This window comes from Rhamphochromis longiceps, linkage group LG8 (genome assembly GCF_057381845.1).
Source record: "Rhamphochromis longiceps isolate RC_006_pf linkage group LG8, R_longiceps_female_GT1.1, whole genome shotgun sequence".
In the NCBI taxonomy this organism is placed as follows: domain Eukaryota; kingdom Metazoa; phylum Chordata; class Actinopteri; order Cichliformes; family Cichlidae; genus Rhamphochromis; species Rhamphochromis longiceps.
The window spans coordinates 30,365,510-30,383,985 of record NC_140564.1 but is presented as its reverse complement, the minus strand read 5'-3'; the positions used below and the strand labels follow the sequence as shown (position 1 = coordinate 30,383,985).

The 18,476-nt window shown below is 39.4% G+C and overlaps 1 protein-coding gene across 1 annotated transcript; it reads left to right on the top strand.

The window, feature by feature from the left end:
• Positions 1 to 2,042: 2,042 nt before the first annotated feature.
• Positions 2,043 to 8,300, top strand: ormdl3 (ORMDL sphingolipid biosynthesis regulator 3). The gene is made up of 4 exons (XM_085416974.1): positions 2,043 to 2,385; positions 2,939 to 3,143; positions 3,728 to 3,879; positions 6,026 to 8,300. Exons 2-4 carry the CDS (start codon positions 2,970 to 2,972, stop codon positions 6,159 to 6,161), a joined length of 462 nt encoding a protein of 153 aa, XP_085273100.1. The 5' UTR covers positions 2,043 to 2,385; positions 2,939 to 2,969; the 3' UTR covers positions 6,162 to 8,300.
• Positions 8,301 to 18,476: the final 10,176 nt, after the last annotated feature.

Below are 18,476 nucleotides of genomic sequence, written 5' to 3'. Positions count from 1 at the left end.
AATACAGAAAAATCAGCGAAAACCCCAATATTAAGATGACCTGCTTTGGGGAAATGCTTTGGCGACAGGGGAAAGGAAAAACTCCCTTTTAACAGGAAGAAAACTCCAGCAGAACCAGGCTTAGGGAGGAGCAGCCATCTGTTGTGACCAGCTGGGAGTGAGGGGAGGAAGACAGGACAAAGAAACGCTGTGGAAGAGAGCCAGAGATGAAATGTAACTAATAAGCAGCAGAGGATGAATGTATGGATTCATTGGTAACTTGTGATGTACAAATATATTTCAAGAATTGTCTAAAGACCAATTTCTGTAGCAGCTGGAGTCCATTGCAGGATGATCTCTAGATAATTTTGTGTTTTAATCTCTCTGTTCCATCATATATTTATAAAATGTTTGTTTTTCTAAAAAAAAACCAAAAAAAAATCAGAATCAGAATCAGAATACTTTATTGATCCCTGGGGGAAATTATTTTTTTGTTACAGTGCTCCATTATAAACCACCATAAACTAACATTAACAAGACAGACAATACGCTAACTAAGAATAGTGAAAATACAAGTCAGAAAAAAAAGAATACGTAAGAAAAAAGAGCTAAACTAAGAGAAAAAGCAGGAGCGACTGTAACAGGCTGCACGCTGGTTGGCGCATGCGCACTATAAAAACAGCCCTTCAGCAGCTTCTCCAACTTAGGGCTGTGGGCGGCTAGAGCCTGCTGACATCAGAATCAGAATCAGAATACTTTATTAATCCCGAGGGGGAAAGTATGGTGACCAGGTCCCTGCAATATTTTTTGTCCTTTGTCACGACATCCTGTAACTGTGACAGTGTGTAACATTTTGATTTAGTCTAGTTTTCAAAGGCACTGCTATCCAGTGGTTATGAACAAAGACCATCATCATGAATCATGTGCATGTTATCGTCACACTCTCTTGCTGCCTTGGCTACAGTATGCCAAACAGGGGAAAACAAACAGGGGAAGTCACCAAGTCTAAAGCGTTGCAGATTTCAGTGGAATATGATGGAAAATACCTTAAAGACAAGCAAATGCAGCAACAATAAAGACTATGAAGCTACTTATAACAGGATGACACTGGTGGAATTTTTTGCCTTTGTTATTGTAATTTTGATATTTCACATGGTGGTGAATAGCGACATGAAGCGAAACAGTGCATGTCAGTCTCACAAAGCTCCTGGGGCTAAAAACAAGAAGTGAAATGCAAATCTCAAAGCTAGCTGGCTCCTTTTAGCTTATTCACAAGGGGATGCCACTGCACGACACATCAAATATGGTGCCAGATTGACAGATTTTTACTGCAGATGACCTTCCCGCCTCAACCCCTAGGGGATTTTTATCTTGTCACTGGCTCAAACTAGGCATACTACCTTGTTAGGGGAATGTGGAAACAACTAAATTATGGAGCCAATGGCCAATCTAAGGTTGTGTTGCAACTGAAAGCCAATGATTATTACCAGACAGAACATTAACTTAACTTTTTACATTTATTGATAGAAGGTGTGTTAGAAGATGATGAAACAAATATTTTATGTTTATTGAATTTGCCTAAATTTACTCAGGGAACTGGGAAAATAGCATTTGACTAAAATGCCATATTATTTGTCCCTAATGTGCTAAATTCCAGGTCAATTCAGCACGAACGTAAAGGTGCTGCTATAAATGGATTTAGTATCATATACTTAACTGTAAGGCAATTATTTTATTAATAATACAATAATAAAATTATTTTACATATATTTTTTAGTTTTTTGTGATCGGAACCACAACGTTTTTATTTATTTATTTATTTATTTAGATAGTTATTTTTGTTTGTTTAAAAATAAAAATATAAGCAATTTAATTGCATAAACCATATCTCCTCGTTTTAAAAATCAGGATTCCTGTTATTAAACGTAGCTTATAAGTGTCAATCACTTTTCCCTGAGCTCCTCCTCTGCCCTGACGTCAGGGAGACGTAGCTACGTGTTTTCAGCGCACTCCGCTGTGATTGGCCAGATCAGCTCACGTGACTCGAACATGACTTATCACAGAAAATTGCGAGGAGCAAAAAAACTCCGCCGAAACGTGTGCCGAGAGAGAGCGACGATGACGTAACACCGTGGACCGTGCTGTGTTGTCACCAGCTGTTGGCTAAAAGAAGACGAAAGAAAAGTGGACGCGTCTCGATGGATTGCGTGTTCACGAGTGGACCGTAGGGCTTAGAGACACGTTCGGAACTGAAGGAGGGGAACCGGGCGACTAATGGAAGCCCCGCAGACTCATCAGCCGCGCAGGGATAGTATTAGTTACATAACTGAAGCCATCGATAACGGAAAAACTGTGATAACGGAGTAGTGCCCGTAAAGGTCGGAGTTGAAGCCATTTTTCTCTGCAGTAAGCACAATGATTTCATTAATTAACCCAACGCATTTGAACTTTTCTTGTTTTTTGCTGTTTTTGCTTCCATGCTTCACTTCAAGATCTTTTTAAGGATCAATTGTCTCCAGTGATGTTTCCAGACAACTTGCAAAAGAGCATGCTGGAATGATCAGCGCTTGCGACATTGTTTACTCTAGTCAATCAGTTGCTACTGAACCAGTAGACACCAGCTTTATTCACGCACAAGGCTACTTCTTAAAATGTGTAAATCTCATTTGATCATATTTTAATGTTTTCTTTATTTATACCACGGCAAAGGCATCTGATTGGCTTGCAGATGTCAGGTTAAAGCCATCATATAACCTACTGTTGCTTTATTGCAATACATAGTAATACATAGAAGTAATTCTTTTCCTTTATGCAGTTTCATTTAAGGGCAACCAAGCTACATGATTCATTTTCTTTTAGTTGAGTTCACTACAGGTGTCTGTATAACCCTTTAAATATGACTGCTTACCATTAGAGGTTGTAGATGGTCAGAAGGTAACATCTTTGGTTTTTGTTTCAGGAGACAGTTACACAGTCTTACCGCCGCCATCATGAACGTGGGAACAGCACACAGTGAGGTTAACCCCAACACCCGAGTGATGAACAGCCGGGGTATGTGGCTGTCTTACATCCTGGGCATCGGCCTCCTTCATATCATCCTGCTGAGCATCCCCTTTGCCAGTGTGCCCGTGGTCTGGACCCTCACCAACCTCATCCATAATCTGGTTAGTGGTGTAGTGGTGTCCCTCAAAGGACCAGCACTGCCACAGTTTGCCTTAACCTTTATTGACTAGGTCAAATCAAGTCGAGGGCACGTGCAGCACAGTAAAGAGGTTTAGGATGTGGTGAATGGGAGTAAGTTGAGAGCTGAGTCAGAGACACAACTGCTTGCTGCTTCACTGCTCTTAGACATGCCTTTGGTTAATGAGGTGATTCTTTAACAAGCTTCTTGTTTTTTGTTGTTGTTTTTTCATAGTTCCTTTTTTTTTTCTTTCCAACTTGGACAGGCCCACATTTCTTGAGAAGAGCGCAACCACACCGTGATCCTGTTACACAAGTGAATTTGCTAGTTGAGGCATGGGCTGTTTCATCATGCAGCTTAAAAGTGTTCCTACTATTGAGAACACATCTGACTTTTACTTATGAGCTTTACAGTAGATTTAGATTTATTTTAAAAGAAGAAGAAGAGGAAGACCTTAGTAAGTTAACTTCCTGGAAGATTTTGTACTTAACGAAGTTTATTCTTGTATTCACATATCAATAATCCACTAGTGTGGCAACAGTGTTCTGTTTTTCCCCTTCTCTGTAGTGCATGTACCTGCTTCTTCATACAGTCAAAGGGACACCTTTCGAGACCCCTGATCAAGGCAAAGCTCGCCTCCTTACACACTGGGAGCAGATGGACTACGGTGTGCAGTTTACGGCTTCACGGAAGTTCCTCACCATCACACCTATTGTCCTGTAAGTTGCATTCCTCTGCTTTTCTGTTTAATGCGGCTTTTTGAGGACCGCAGAAAACCATAGAGGACAATATAATGGGACAATACCTTAAGCAAGTATGTTAGGTCTAAGGAGAGTGTAGACAGGAAATGACAACCAGAGTAGGTCATCAGTTCTCTGACAAGGACACGTCTCACTACCGTGTCATCCATCAGCACTTTTGTGTGTGACAGGCCTAAAGCAAAAGCAGCTCTCTTTGAATGAACCTGTGTGTTTGTGGCTTAATCATAATGCCAGTACCTTTTATTCAGAGTGAAATTGCACACACTTATACCTCAGTGGAAAAATATATGCTGCATTATAAAATTCAGCGCTTATTTTCCTTTGGTGTGAGTGTGGATTGATTAGCATACACGCTGCTCCCTTATTAGCCAAGCCTGCAAATTGAGAAGGGGCACAGTGGTTGCAGAAGTGCCGCTTGCTGCTTTCTTGGCCTTTTTCTGTCCTTATTAACCACCACAGTTCAGTTTACAGGAAGCACTCTGCTTCCCCAGGGTTTATTTGCCAGCTCAGCACGAACATTGTAGCGATAGCGCTTTTGCAGGTGTGGACTTTGTTTTTGCACTTATTTAAAGGGGCTCTTTGTCATTTTGTTTTGCAACCACTGCCAGCAGGAAGAAGTGAGCGGTCAGTCTTTAGACTCCAGATGTAATGGCTACACATCTGCTGAAATCTTCTGGGAGTGTTTTTGTACATGTCCTTACCTGTTCCGCTGAGAGCAGGAAATGCAATTCATCATTCTCACTTAACAAAAATCCCTTACTGCCACACCTAAAAGTACGACTCATATTAAATCAGCATAGTTTTATTTATTCCACCATCTCACCAGGATTAACACAACTCTGCAAACATACAGCCAGCACACAAGCCGAGTTTATATACATGGATGTGGTATGTATGTGGTTCTTTTGTTTTTTTCAGGGGGCCATAATAAAAATGATAAATAATCAATAAAACAAGTGTAGGACCACATGATGAAGAACTGTGAAATCAGATGCACACATTGCTGAATTCTGGTAAACTCTATAAGCCGCCGTTTGTTTTTACTTCTCATATTTTACTTTGGTTTCCTCTGAGGTTACAATAAAAAACTAGCTTACATCTTCCTCATATGCCCCACTACTTTTACTTTTTATGATGTCGCAGGCTGGGTTGAATTGTGGCCGAAGGTTCAATTCTACAAATAATTTTTCAGATTGTTGTAAGTTGAAAAATTTCTGTGATAAACGGAAGCTTTATAGATATGTTGATTAGGTGTCATCACTGAATGTAGAAATATTGAATAGGTAATAGAATATTTACTATTTATGAACAAATATATTGTGTTATACATGAAATCTAGCCTTAGATCTTTAGACCATTCTAACCACCCCAAATGCAAATGAAAAAACCGTTTATTGATAACGAGACAGAGCTTGACCAGAGACTGCAGTGTGTGGAAGGCCTCTTGAGGCCTCTTGAGGATGGGCAGTGGCTCCTGAGCCAGTTAAGTCCCCTGAAACCTCTGAGAGAGGATGACAGACAGAGGAAGAGGGGAGGGAGAGCAAGGAGAACAACTGCTGTGTGGGACAAGTGGGCATCTGTAGATAAGACTCAAAAGGGAATGTTTATGTGGTCCTGCTCGCGAACTTCAGATAAATCATCTCATATTCATAAACCACTTTAAGTGTTTTATCTGCTTCTCATCCTCGTCAAAATTGGAATCATCAGTTAGCCTAACATGCATGCTGGGATTAAATTAGATGGACTTTTTAGCTTGTTGGTGCTTGGAAGCCTAATGTAGATTTAGGCTTACAGATTCTCATATCAACTCATTTGCTCATTACCAGTGTTGTAATTCTGTTGTTTGGCACATTAAAATGGTCTCACAGGACAACTGCTGGCACAGCTTTTGGGAGTTAGGAAACATCTGGGTGTGATTGGCAGAATAAAACTAAGTGAAAGGTTTTTTTATACATAGAGTGACATTTTATAAAGACATTGTGGTTTTCTTCAGGCTTTTAACAGACTGCCTTGCTTTCACACCAGCAGAGAGAAATCTAGACATAAGCTTTATGTCCTTTGCTCATTGTAATCTTCTCCTTTTTTGTGCCTATTCTTGATTCAGGTATATATTAACCAGCTTCTACACCAAATACGATCGGGCCCATTTTGTTGTCAACACTGTCTCCTTGCTCACGGTACTCATTCCCAAGCTGCCCCAGCTGCACGGTGTGAGGATCTTTGGGATTAATAAGTACTGACACAGCAGAAGAGGACACCTCCTTCCTGTGTCCCTGTGGACTGCTGAGAGCACACAGAGTATCAAGCTTCTGATTTGGCTGCAGAACCATTGGGATCTGTGGTCGTTTGGCGCCTCACTCTGCAGAGCAGCACTCTAAATAAAGCCTATTGAGCATACTGCCATGGTACCAAACCCCAGGACGGAGACACAAAACACTAGAGAGCACAAAGGGAAAGTGTTCAGTTGTGATTATTTGTGGAAAATCTTCTTTGAGCCTCGTGATTTTTTCCAGAGACATTTTAAAAGGATTTCTCAAAGTATTGTGTACATTTCTGTAGACGTTCTCAAATGTGACAAGTGCCGGGGGAACAGGACAATGTAGTTGTACAAATGTGGTGTGCCATTTTACACTACTGGCACACTGAGGCAGTAATCAAAGTTATTTTGTATGTAATGATACGCTGCTGTATTTATTCAGCTTCACTCTCGCGTGTAGCTTCGTCTTCCTTGAGGTTTCTGAGCTTAGAGGAGAGCAACAATAGTTTAATGAAATGGTAGGGGACCTGTGAAGTGCAGCGGAAGCGGGACACAAGAAACCACGAGATTTTATATTTAGCCCTCGCTGTTCTGCTCAGGGCCAAGATTGGAAAGTTAAGCAGCCTTTATTTTTATCTGACCATTTCCTTATTTGGACACCTCTTGTCCTGGTTTGTGCGCTGCAAACCTCCAGTCTGTGTGCAAAAGCACTCGACTGATCTGACTTATCCAAAGGTCCTGCAGTCTGGCTCTGGAGATGGGCAAAATATGTTCACACATGTTTGTTCCTGCTCTGTAAAAGTACTCAGGATCTGGTATGTTGAGCATGAGTCAGCTGTGTCTGCAGCTCAGACCAGTCAGCAGATTGCATACTGAGTTCTATGTTTATTAGGTACGCTTTGTGCAGTCTGATGCACTGTAGCACGGATGCTTTCATTTACCTAAGAATTAAAAATCCTCCAGAATGATGAAAACAATGCAACAATAAAGCACTCAGGACAAAGATAGAAAAATAAACCCTTGCAAAGCGGGATTAATCACTTTGTCTGCCAGCTGTAGCTGCCATTTTTCTTTAATGCTTTCTTCATAAAGCATCCTGATCTGGATCTAGGCCAGATATTTGGTACAAAAAGGACTTTTCAAAGGTTTGAAAAATGAATTTAGGATGTGGTGTGCTTCATTTCTCTTGCATTACATTGGGTGGAGTTGCAGGTGAGGATTGTTAGCAGGTTCCATAACATAAATTTTACTGACTTTTTTATGGCTGTGCTTTATTCTCCAGTGTAAGATTTTGATTAGGTAGAAGTAAACTTGTTAATATGGGATAGAAATGTCCAAATCACCCTCTGGAATGTATTTCAAAATTCTCCTCAGAGAGCTGGTATTCGTTTACGTTAAGCCTAGTTTTGATCCTGAATTCGGGGAAAAAATAGCCAAGCAGTAGTCAAACAGTGGCCTAGGGCTTACATTCAATATCACCTTAGGTAGTTTTTAATGGAGGATGCTTCTGGCTACTTGAAGTCTAGTTTTCACTCTTGATTTTTCTTTGTGTTGCTCTTCTGTAACTACCTGTCTCATGAACTGCTTTAGATTACACTTTTTTATCATGTTTTTAGCTTACTCCGTCTCCCGTTTGATTGTTTTCTGAAATTAGCTGGTGCTGGAAACGAGGCTAATGAGAACAGTTTGTGGACTGAAAGAAAAAGGATAGAAAAAGGAGACACTAAAGAAAATAGCTGCATAAGATTTTTAAAGTAGGTACGATCCAGATCTTTTAAGAATATCAAGCACTTCCTCGTCATCTGATTGAAATCTCCACTTCTACTAGTCCTATGTGCTAAAAGAGGTCATTGCATTACAGTAAAAACACTGGTTGCAATTTTCGGAGAAATACAGTGAAAGTGCATCTTTTCAAATCCGCCATGTTTCTTCGTTTTCATTGCGTTTGTCAGTGAAAGGCCAAAGCAGGCCTCATCGTAAGCATTCAGGGTCTTTGAGTTACTGTGGGCTGTGTATCACGTGCACAACAGTGCTTTGATTCAGTTACACAAACAGTTGTCTTGACCTGATTTGTCTTTAAGAAGACACAATTCATATATGTTTGTCAAAATTATTGCCAGGTTTAATTTTTCCTGGAGCAAAAACCGCAGATGGCCAGAGCTGGAAAATGAATACAGACTATGGTTTGAAGAAGCATCATTTCATATTTGACCTCTGAAATTGATAAATGGTACTGATTAGTTGGGGACAGGCAGAGAGGGAATGAAACATGAGCTCAAACATGGATTTCGTTTAAAGGTGACTAAACTGTATAATAGTTCATCTTAATTCTCATTCGAGGTAAAATTATGTTTTACATTTCTTCTTTTGAACTCAATTTTACGATACCAGATGTTCAATCAGAGGGGAACGTCTATTCTGTGCTGGGATACGAGGATCCATTCAAATCTGTTATGAATTGAAAAAATAAAAATGTATAGATTAATAGTTAAACCACTATTGTGCCCTTTAGCAGTAGTAGAAGCAAGAGCAAGTATAGATCTAATATTTAAAATGACTTAGAGTGGCAGCGGTAGTAAATGTAGCAGAATCATATTTTCCTTAGATTTGTGGTTCACGCTGTCACTGCAAAACATGAAAACATTCATTTTATTAAGTGTGTTAAATTGGAAAAAAGTAATAAATGAATCAAACATGGATCATAGAACCAAAGAGTTCACGTATGTGTACATAATAGTTGATCTGCCCCAGCCTTCATCATGTTTTCAGATGTATTCTTACTCTAAAGGGCTTCATTGTAAGACTTGCTACAGCACAAGATGACAATGCATTTACTTTTTTTTTATCAGACTGTTTGAGAACATCGGATAAACTGAATGTTGATTAAATGTGAAAAGTTGCGCTTGTAGCTCCTGGTTTGATTTTCTTTTTTAAAAAAGTGTACTTGCTTTGTTTTTGAAGGACATTGCAAAGCCATTTTCTGTAAGAGCGCTTGACTCTAAATACAATGTTTTTCAAGCATCATCTCAAAATCCTTCATTGTTGTACTGCGTATTTGTGCCGCCGTGTCCTCGTTTTCTGGCGTTTAATTAAAATGCAGAAAATGTGTTGGATCTGTAAAGGAATTGGTAAGACGAAGCATTGTGCTCATCATTTTTTGTGTGCTTTTCAGTATGTACAACAGGCACAACATGGTGTGAGACAGCCTCTCCTGTCTTGTTGTGGCTGTGCTTAACTTTTGTTTGCACATCCAGGGCTCTCAAGAAGGTTGAGTGTTGACTCTAAACACAGATGTAAGCATCAGATGGATTACTGCTCATCAAAAAGAGAAAGGCTGTATTTAGGACACCTTTTTCAGTGACTACAATGTACTGACATGCCTCCTCCATGACGTGTTTGCAGGAGTTTAGTTCAGACTTTTAGGTTGCTTAACATCATGACTAGTTAGTCCTTACAGTACAATAGAGTTTGCACAAAAGGAAAAATGAAAATTGTACTTTTTTTTTTTTTTTTTTTTTTTTGAAAATTGTACTTAATAAAAGCAGGAAACACTTTCAGAATTGTGCATAGATGTGATATTTTGTGCTATATTCTGTACTTTGTCTTTGCAGGTACAAGGGTTTGTAGAAAATGCCTGAGAGTAGTAACTCTTGCAATGCACCTCCTGAAAGCTGTGCAGTGCATCAGGTTATTCAATCTGAATGATTGTCCTAAACTCTGCAGCTTGAAACAGTACTTCTTTGTACTTTCTGTCAACTCTACCTGATAGTAAACCTATGCATCAAATCAAAAATTAAATCTATGGTCTTCATTTCCCCCATTGCAAGCTGATACTGACGCTGTACAGTGCTCACCCTGTTAAACAACACCGGGGGCTGTTTAAACATTCAGTAAGCGAAAGTAACAGTGAGGTTACTGCACCCTGGGTCTGGGTGCAGTTCCCCCCTCCAGGGGCGGGGGCACCTAGACCCGGTTTGTAGAGTACGCTTGGGGAGTGTGATCGTGTGTACAACGTCTCTTTATGTCTGTCTCCACGTTGGTTGAGTGTGGAGTGAGTGCATATGAGAGCATGAGGGTGGGAATGGATGTTTGTATCTGTGTGTGCCTGTATGTCTGTGTCTATATGTCAGGTTGGGTGTCAGGCGCCACCTCTCTGGGGACATCTCAGGCCCTCCAAGGTTTGGAGGCCTATCTCCCCCTACCACCACTTCCCCTGCCAGTGGCGGACCCCCTCAGACATCGGTGCGTTGGTGGTTCTTTGTGTCCGGGGATGGGCGTCCAGGTACACACCGGCTCACTCCTTGGCGGCCGCTTATCGGGGCCTGGAGCCTGGGGCTCGCTCGGGCCACTTCGGAGGTGGGGTGCCCCCGGCCTCTCGGCCTGGGGCTCGGTCACTCAGGCGCAGCTGGCTGCCGGCGGAGCTCACGGGCGCGTCACTGCAACTCCCCCTGGCTTCTGCTCCGCGGCTGCTGAGTGAGCCCTCATCTGGGACTCTCCTCAGCTCTTTCCGGGACAGTGGCGCAGCTGCCCCTCTGTTGGTCTTCCTTGGTCTCTTGTGTTCTGGGGGCCTCTGGATGTCTGGAGTTTTGATCTCCTCCACACCTGCTTCACGCCCTGGAGGACGGGGCTGTGGCCCCCCCACACCCTCTAGCAGATTATTACATGAAGGAACCTTTTAAAAAACAAAAAACAAGCGCGTCCATGCTCACAGGTGTACACACGGGTGATCACACCCACAAACTACACCCTTTTTGGCTCCTACCTCAAAGCACACTGTGTTCTGTTGATCTTATGTGCTGCACAATAATGTTTAACATTTAGTATTTACTGTCATATTCCCATATATCATTGTGATGTTGTTTATTCTATTACTCTTGTTCTCTTCTGCTTGCTTTCTTTTTTTCTTTCTCAGCAGGTGATCCAGGTGATTGATATATGCATTTTTTTTTCTCTGCCCGTTCTGTTGGTTTTTGTCTTTTGCCCTTCTCCCCCGTCCCTCTTCTCAGCTGTTTCTCTTTCCCTCTTTCTTTCTCCCCTTCTTTCCCCCAGTCAAGTCTGTCCCGTATTCATTAAGTGAAAATAAAATAAACAATAAAAGGTGAATCAAATGGACCATTACGGCAAGGCTGGGATGGTCAGTTTGGTAAAGTAAATCCGTTGGGCATCTTTCTTTGCCTTTAGACAACAATTCTGATGGCAAAAGAGCCAAACGGGACAGGCCAAAAGAAAAAAAAAAAAAGAAAAGAAAGTAACAGTGAGGTATTACGAGGCAGTAAATTAGCAGGGTGTCACACATTATATGAAAGCAATCAAATGATTTAAGTCATAACAATATAAATCCTCATTTTAGGGGCAAAATAAGCTTTTTATTTGGTGTTAAGCAGATATGCAATGGCATCCCACCCATTTATGTTGAATAGATTTAAAGTCTTCTTTAAACATGAGTTGAAATCATGATTAAAGTTATACCTGGGAGGTAAATGTTTCGTCCAAACATTGTATTTTTTTGATAGAAATAGTTGAACGACTTGTTCTTTGTTGCTCATATCCTAGTACTACATCAGTAAAATCCAGTATGTTGATCACGTGCTTCTTTTTAATGATGACTACTACCCGATGTTCATGCAGACGTGCCCCCCCCCAGTCGTGACATTTATCACAATTACCTGTATGTGTTTTAGCATAAATTTGCATAAAGGCCTTCTGTGTTGTTATGCTACAAAAAATAAGAGGAACTTAAGATGAACAAAACTATATGAAAATTAGCATTATTTTAAAAGGTCAGTTACCTTAAAGCAAAAACAAAGCCGTATCGGGACTAACTCGTTTAAGATGACAGACGCAGTAAATGGCTTTTTAATTATTGTAAGGAGGACAAATGTCAGGCAACAGGCAGAGGTTTAGGAAAATCAGTGCAAGTGTTACAATAAAAACAGTGCTTTCTTTTTTAAAAAGTATTTTTATAAGCCTAAAACTACAGTGAGGGTAATTCCTCTACATTTTTTATTGCAGTTAGTTTTCTAGTTTCTAGGTCTAGTTTTTCTTTTAGTTAACTAAAATCTTTTTTGACCTATTTTTAGTGTTTAGTTTTAGTTTTAGTTAACTATAATAACTTTTCCTGAAGTCTGAAAAACTTTCCACTTATCCAGTTCTGTATTGCAGGGAGCCTGTCCCAGCTGTCATAGGGAATGGGACAGCACACCACCATGCTTCCCAGTCTGAAAGCTGTGGCTCTCAAGTATTGCTTTACTTTTAAGGGCTTGATGATAATAATGAATCTATTCTAAAATGTTTGTCTCAGGATGCTTTGGCTCATCTTGCTATTTTCATATTCTTTTTACACTCCATTTGAGGCCAAAGAGACCAGTGCATAGGGCAAATGTGAATGTGTGACCCAGAGTTTATGCAAAAAAAAAAATGTTATTATGTTCTGGGCTATGCAGTTAAAATCTGGGCCATATATTATGTGCACAGTGTACCAAATAACAAAATACGTATAAAGAATTCTGCAGTTAAAAAACACAAAGCAAAAACAAATATGCTACAGTAAGTACACCTGAAAAAAGCCAGTCTGTATTTCTACAGTAGAGGGCAGCAAATAGCTGCCATTGACCTTAATATGAAGAGACGTTCTGCCTCTATAAATAGAAAAACCTCAAGGCGGAGATTATTGGTCTTTCTCTCGTTTTGTCAAGAGGTTTTCTCTTCTCTGTTCATTCCCTTATTTACGCTGATTTACAGTGTCATAGAAATGTAGCGACTTCTTTCTTCTCATCGCTCTCCTTGAAAAGGTGTTAAATTTGTCTGACAGTTAACACTTAATCCAAGCTAACATTTGTCACTTTGTATGGACGCGTGAACGCAAATTATAAAAAATATTTGTTAGCAGAGGAAGTAAAGGATGTAGATATCTGCCATGTTAAACATACGCAGTGTGAAGTAAAAATATCGGAGCTGTTTATTTATAGTGTCAACATTTATTTGATCCTTTTGTTTCATGTTGGGAATTCAATACCTTGTAGTTCCAGTCAATGAATATCAGGGTTTGTCTTATTTTGGGATTTACTACACTGTACTGCACTGTATATGCTCATAAAGTCAGAGGAGTCATGTCTCACAGGGTGAAAGTTATCATACTGAATCACTGATTAAATCTGATAAAGATATATTCTTACAGTTTGAACCTTTATTGTTCAACCAAGTCATAAAATTACTATATTGATATTAGTTACTTGTCCAAGTTAGTTTGTTATAGTTATTTAACCACTCTAACCCTTTTAAGATTGTTTAATTGAATTAAAAACAATCATTTAACTTTGCAATATTTTTATTTGTAATATTTATTTACATAAATTCCATTTCTTCCCCTACCATCTCAAAACTGGCCACTGAGATTTACCGAGGGCAGTAAATTAAAACTACTTCCGCCTCAACCAACTACAACAGAAAAGTGCTGCTCACATGTAAATGTAACAATTTAGAATAACACTCATTTGAAGCTTATTTAGTTAATGAATGTTGTTACCTTTAATGTATGTTTTTTTTTGATGACAGAAACCACATTTCTGCAGAATGAGAAATCTTACTTTTAACATATTTTATTGTTATTTTGAACATTTTATTTGTTTTTATTATTTTAGAAGTACCGCTAATTAACGTGAATTAAGATTTTTAATAACTGAATATATTTAGAGGATGCAAGACTCAAAGATATAATGTTAAGATTTGATGTAAAGTAAAAAAAAGTATTTTCAGTTGTGAAAAATGTGTAGAAAAACACATCTCTTATGAAAGTGCACTCATCCTCCTTAGCACCTCTGACTCCTAGAACCAACAGATTTGAAATTTTCTGTAATATATTCTGAAATATTTTGTGTTTTTACAGCCTTTTATACACAGAATGAAACACACACAAAACAGTTTTTATGTCTCGTTGCATAAGACACGAGCTAATATTTGTGTTACCTGGTGGGAACATTATGTGTCTATTTAACATTTTCACAACCTCAAAACAATTCGTATCAATTTTGTATCAAAACTAAACTTAAATATGTTTGTTTAATTTTTAAACAGTAGCTAGGTCTGATCTAGACGTATGATAAAGTTTTCCTTTTGAAATTTACTGTAACCTGATTTTAGATTTGACAGTATTTACTATTTAGAGATCTTTTAAACCTGCTATCATCAGAAAATTAAACATTCACTTTTCAAGCAGGTTGAAGGAGACATATTTTTAAAAATCGTGATTGGCTGACCAGATTTAACCGAGAAAATGTGATCTGTGGATGTCAGGTGGTGGGCAGTGATTACCTTATGATTACTTATGTGTCTCATGCCTGTTTTCTCGCACTGCTGCAGAAATGTAAATGAATATGTCTGAAACATCTATGAAACCCAATGACCCTCTGATCTTGTATGCATGTTTAATTTCCCCTATTTTATGTTAACTCACAACTTCAAAAATAAGTTTTTGCTCATCCCAAAGAGGCAGCATGTCTGCCTTTTTCTTTGGAGGAAAACAAAGTCACATGACTGCCAAACAACCAACAACCTCATTAAGTATGGATGACCTCCCGACCAGAAATGCAGTGCGCCCATCAAGCCCTCTGCAACCGAGGGGGCACGTGTCTCCTCAAATTGAACATTTTGAAATATGCATGCTCCATGTTGTGAGGCTCCCACTGCATACGCTTGGTTTTCCTGTGGATGTGACAGTGCTGGGTCTCATAAAACACAATGCACTCGAGATTCATTTCTCAGCTGCCCTGCTGTGACCTTGACAAGCTTCCACCAGATAATAATGCGTTGATCAAGGGTGTTGAGAGTTTCATGTCATAGGGAAGAAGGATGTCTTGATGTGTGGAAGTGGTTAACTATAAATAGAATCAAACAAGAACTGGATCAATTAATTATGAGCTCTGGATTCCCCGCAGGGTCTTTGAGAAAGCCAAGGACGGGACGGACAACAGGAGATGACGTCCCTGTAAACACTGCCCTCCTGCCATTGAAATGCACCGTGGGGTTTAAAGAGTTTGCCCCTAGACTTTCTTAAGCTCTCTCTACAGTCTCTCTGACTGCTCTGTCAAACTCTATAAAACGTCACATTCATAGTGAACAAAAACTATTTATGTTTATTTTCTCATACCTGAAAAAAGCGATTTGAATATGAAGTCCAGAAATGAGCTGGTGGGGTTAGTCGCCATTGTATCATATGACAAAAACAGGAGTTTGGACGTTCTTCCTGCACCTCTGTGGGTTTTCTGCAGGTACTCCAGCTTGTTCACTCAGTCCAAAGAAATGCATGGTAGGTTAATTATAACCTGTGTTAACCTATGTTAGTACTAGGATGGACTGGCAGTCCATGGTGTACCACACCACTCTGCCTGTGTCAGCTGGAATAAGCTCCATGGGAACCTAGTATGATAGACACTTGAGCAAAAATGGATGGATGATATAATTAACACATTCTGCTTTCCAAAGTTGTTAACAACATTTAGAGAGACCCCATCCTTCTTAAAATATCTATGCATGCATCCATCTTCTGGTGCTTATCTAGGTTCAGATTGTGGGTACAGCAGTTTAAGTAGTGACCCAGACTCTTTCAGGTCATTTTCCCAGCTCTTCAGGGGGGGATCTGAAGGTGTTCACAATCCAGTCTTTCCAGTTTACCAACAGAAAAAAAAATCTCAACCTATTGCTATGGGAGAGGCCCGCCACCCTTCAGTGGAAGCTCAGTTTCACCACCTGTATCTCATTCTTTCACGCAAGAGGATAAAAAACTGCAACTTCAGCGGTGGAGGCATTCCAGCATGAGTCAGAGTCTAGTCATGATGTGGCTGTGGGCTGTCAGGAGACATTCTACATCTCTACACTAAAAGTGGGATTGTTGTGACATTTGATTTTGCTGCAGGAAGCTTTGTTGTTCGAGTTTCAGCACCATCCAGTTTTGAAGCGAGTTGTTACTGGAAGCCTCTGTAGCATTAAAGCTGCTCGACACTTATTTGGATACGAGTACATGAAAGTTAAATAAAAAGTCAATGAATGATGTATTAATTTGTCAATTATTACTTTTCTGATTGAATAACCAGGTGGTTCTTACTCCTATAATCCCATATTGTTAAAGCTGCTGGTATGTCAAGACGTCCTTCTGCTTTCACTCCCAAGTCATCGATCTTTAAGATGACCAATCACCTTTGGGTAACTAAATGTATCCAACAATTAAAAGCAAAACCCCCCAAAAAATCACTGGGAAAAAAGTGAAACTGAGTGCTATTGTCCCCTGGCTGATAATTATTTCTTGTGCGTGAAGGCAATGATGCAATGTCCATAATAGTGAGATGCATCTGAAAACACAGCATTATGTGAAGCCCCCCAAAAAGAATATGCTGGAAAAGCACAAATCTGTGTATAACTATGATATAAATGTCAATAAACAACTAAGATGTCCAACTATTTATTTTTTATGTAACTAGATCATCATTTTTAAAGTACAATAATTAAAAAAAAACCCAAACAACTATTGCATATTTTAACAAAAAGCCCTTAAAAAGTCTTAAATGTAATTAGGTACAGGAACACTGGGGGATATGCTTAATCAGATGAGCCTGGATGAGCCCCATAAACAGGATATTTCTATCCACGTTAACACACTCACTGATCTAAATCTGACTCTTGGCTGGTTATAAATTCCTCTTGTCTGTCTTCCCGCTCATAACAAAAAAATGAAAATGAATAAACTTGTAATAAAGAACCTCGAAACAAAAGTGTTTAACTAAAGTCTGAAACCCACTTTTGTGCCTTTATAGACGAGGACGTCCGCAGTGACGCCTTCAGATGACGAATAGTTTTTGAGCATGAGCTGTCTGGCTTATGTGGCAACTCATAAAGCCTTACCCAGATCTATCACATGTACTATGAATATTCATAAACTGTTCTTGTTTTACATTATTAACATACTCATTCCACCCAATAATAAGATTTATGATGGCTTTGTGACACTCAGAGTTTAAAACCAGCAGTGGAAAATTTGCTGGTCACCATGGTAATGCCACATAAATTAAGAAAATGCTCCAGAAATGCTGCAATAAATAAAACACATCACGGCTTAAGAGACTGCTCTAATTAGATTTAACTTCACTGCAATTTAGCACTGCACTGCTGGGTATTAAGCCATGACTAAATCTGAACACCCCTAATTAATTACCTAGGGCTTACTGAGCATCTTGTGCTTGCTTTGTATTTTTGTTTTGTTTCGTTTTATTTTGCCTTTTCAAGGAAGGTCAGCTGTATTGTTCTCCCTCAGTCTTTGTCTGCAGCTGTGTTCGCTTCTGTCGTGTTGTTATTCTCACATTTTGTGGAGTAAAGAGAAAACATGGAAGGGTGAGCTAACAGAGGAGGAGACAGGAGGGGAACTGTGTTTGTGGGTCACTCAAAACCACGTGACTGAAGGCATTTTCAGGTCTGAGCAGAATTCATTAAGACCAACAAAAATAGAAAAAGCAACAAAACAGTCTTTTTTAATAGTGGACATAAAGAACATAACTCTATAAAATAAAAATACAGATTGCAGGAATCCCTCCTCAGCTGTGTTATTGTGGATAACTGCTACACAAACACACAAGCCCGGTTGAGCAATTTAAGTTAATACAACCAAGCTGTGAAAGCTACAATAAGGTTGATGTCTGCACCGGCAGATTACCAGCTACCGTGTTAACATAATGAGAAAACTAGATGCATTTGCGGTATTGTTTAATAGAAAAAATGTCCTTACACTTGCACTGTATGGTGTTTTTAGGAGGCACCAAACCTTACTCTGCCTGTAGTAAAATAAACTACAGATTCCTGTTAGCAGCATGTAGAATAAATAACAATAAAAAGCAAAGAAATAGCAAACAATACAACCAAATCTAAAAATACACTATTCAAATGTACATGTTTTATACAGAAGTGCTCTCTTTGAAGACTACCACAGTGCTATTGTCCAAATACTTGTAAATCTAACCATATCCAAGCCTGATTATTGCATCTCCAACTAAATATCTTCAAACATCTTTTCAGACAAATTTAGATTAAAGTAGCAGCAGGACTATAGAAATTCTCCCCCTAGAATTTCATTTCATTTCATTTCTGACTCAAGGACTACAAACTGGAACGTGTGTCATAAAAGCACTTGAGCCCACACCCTGCGCTCTCATCACGAGTACCTTCTGAAGGATAATTTCATCTGCTATACCACAATTGCATTACTGAGCATGCAAAAAGCTGAAAGCTGCCTCTGAAGGCCTATGTTCAGGCTGAA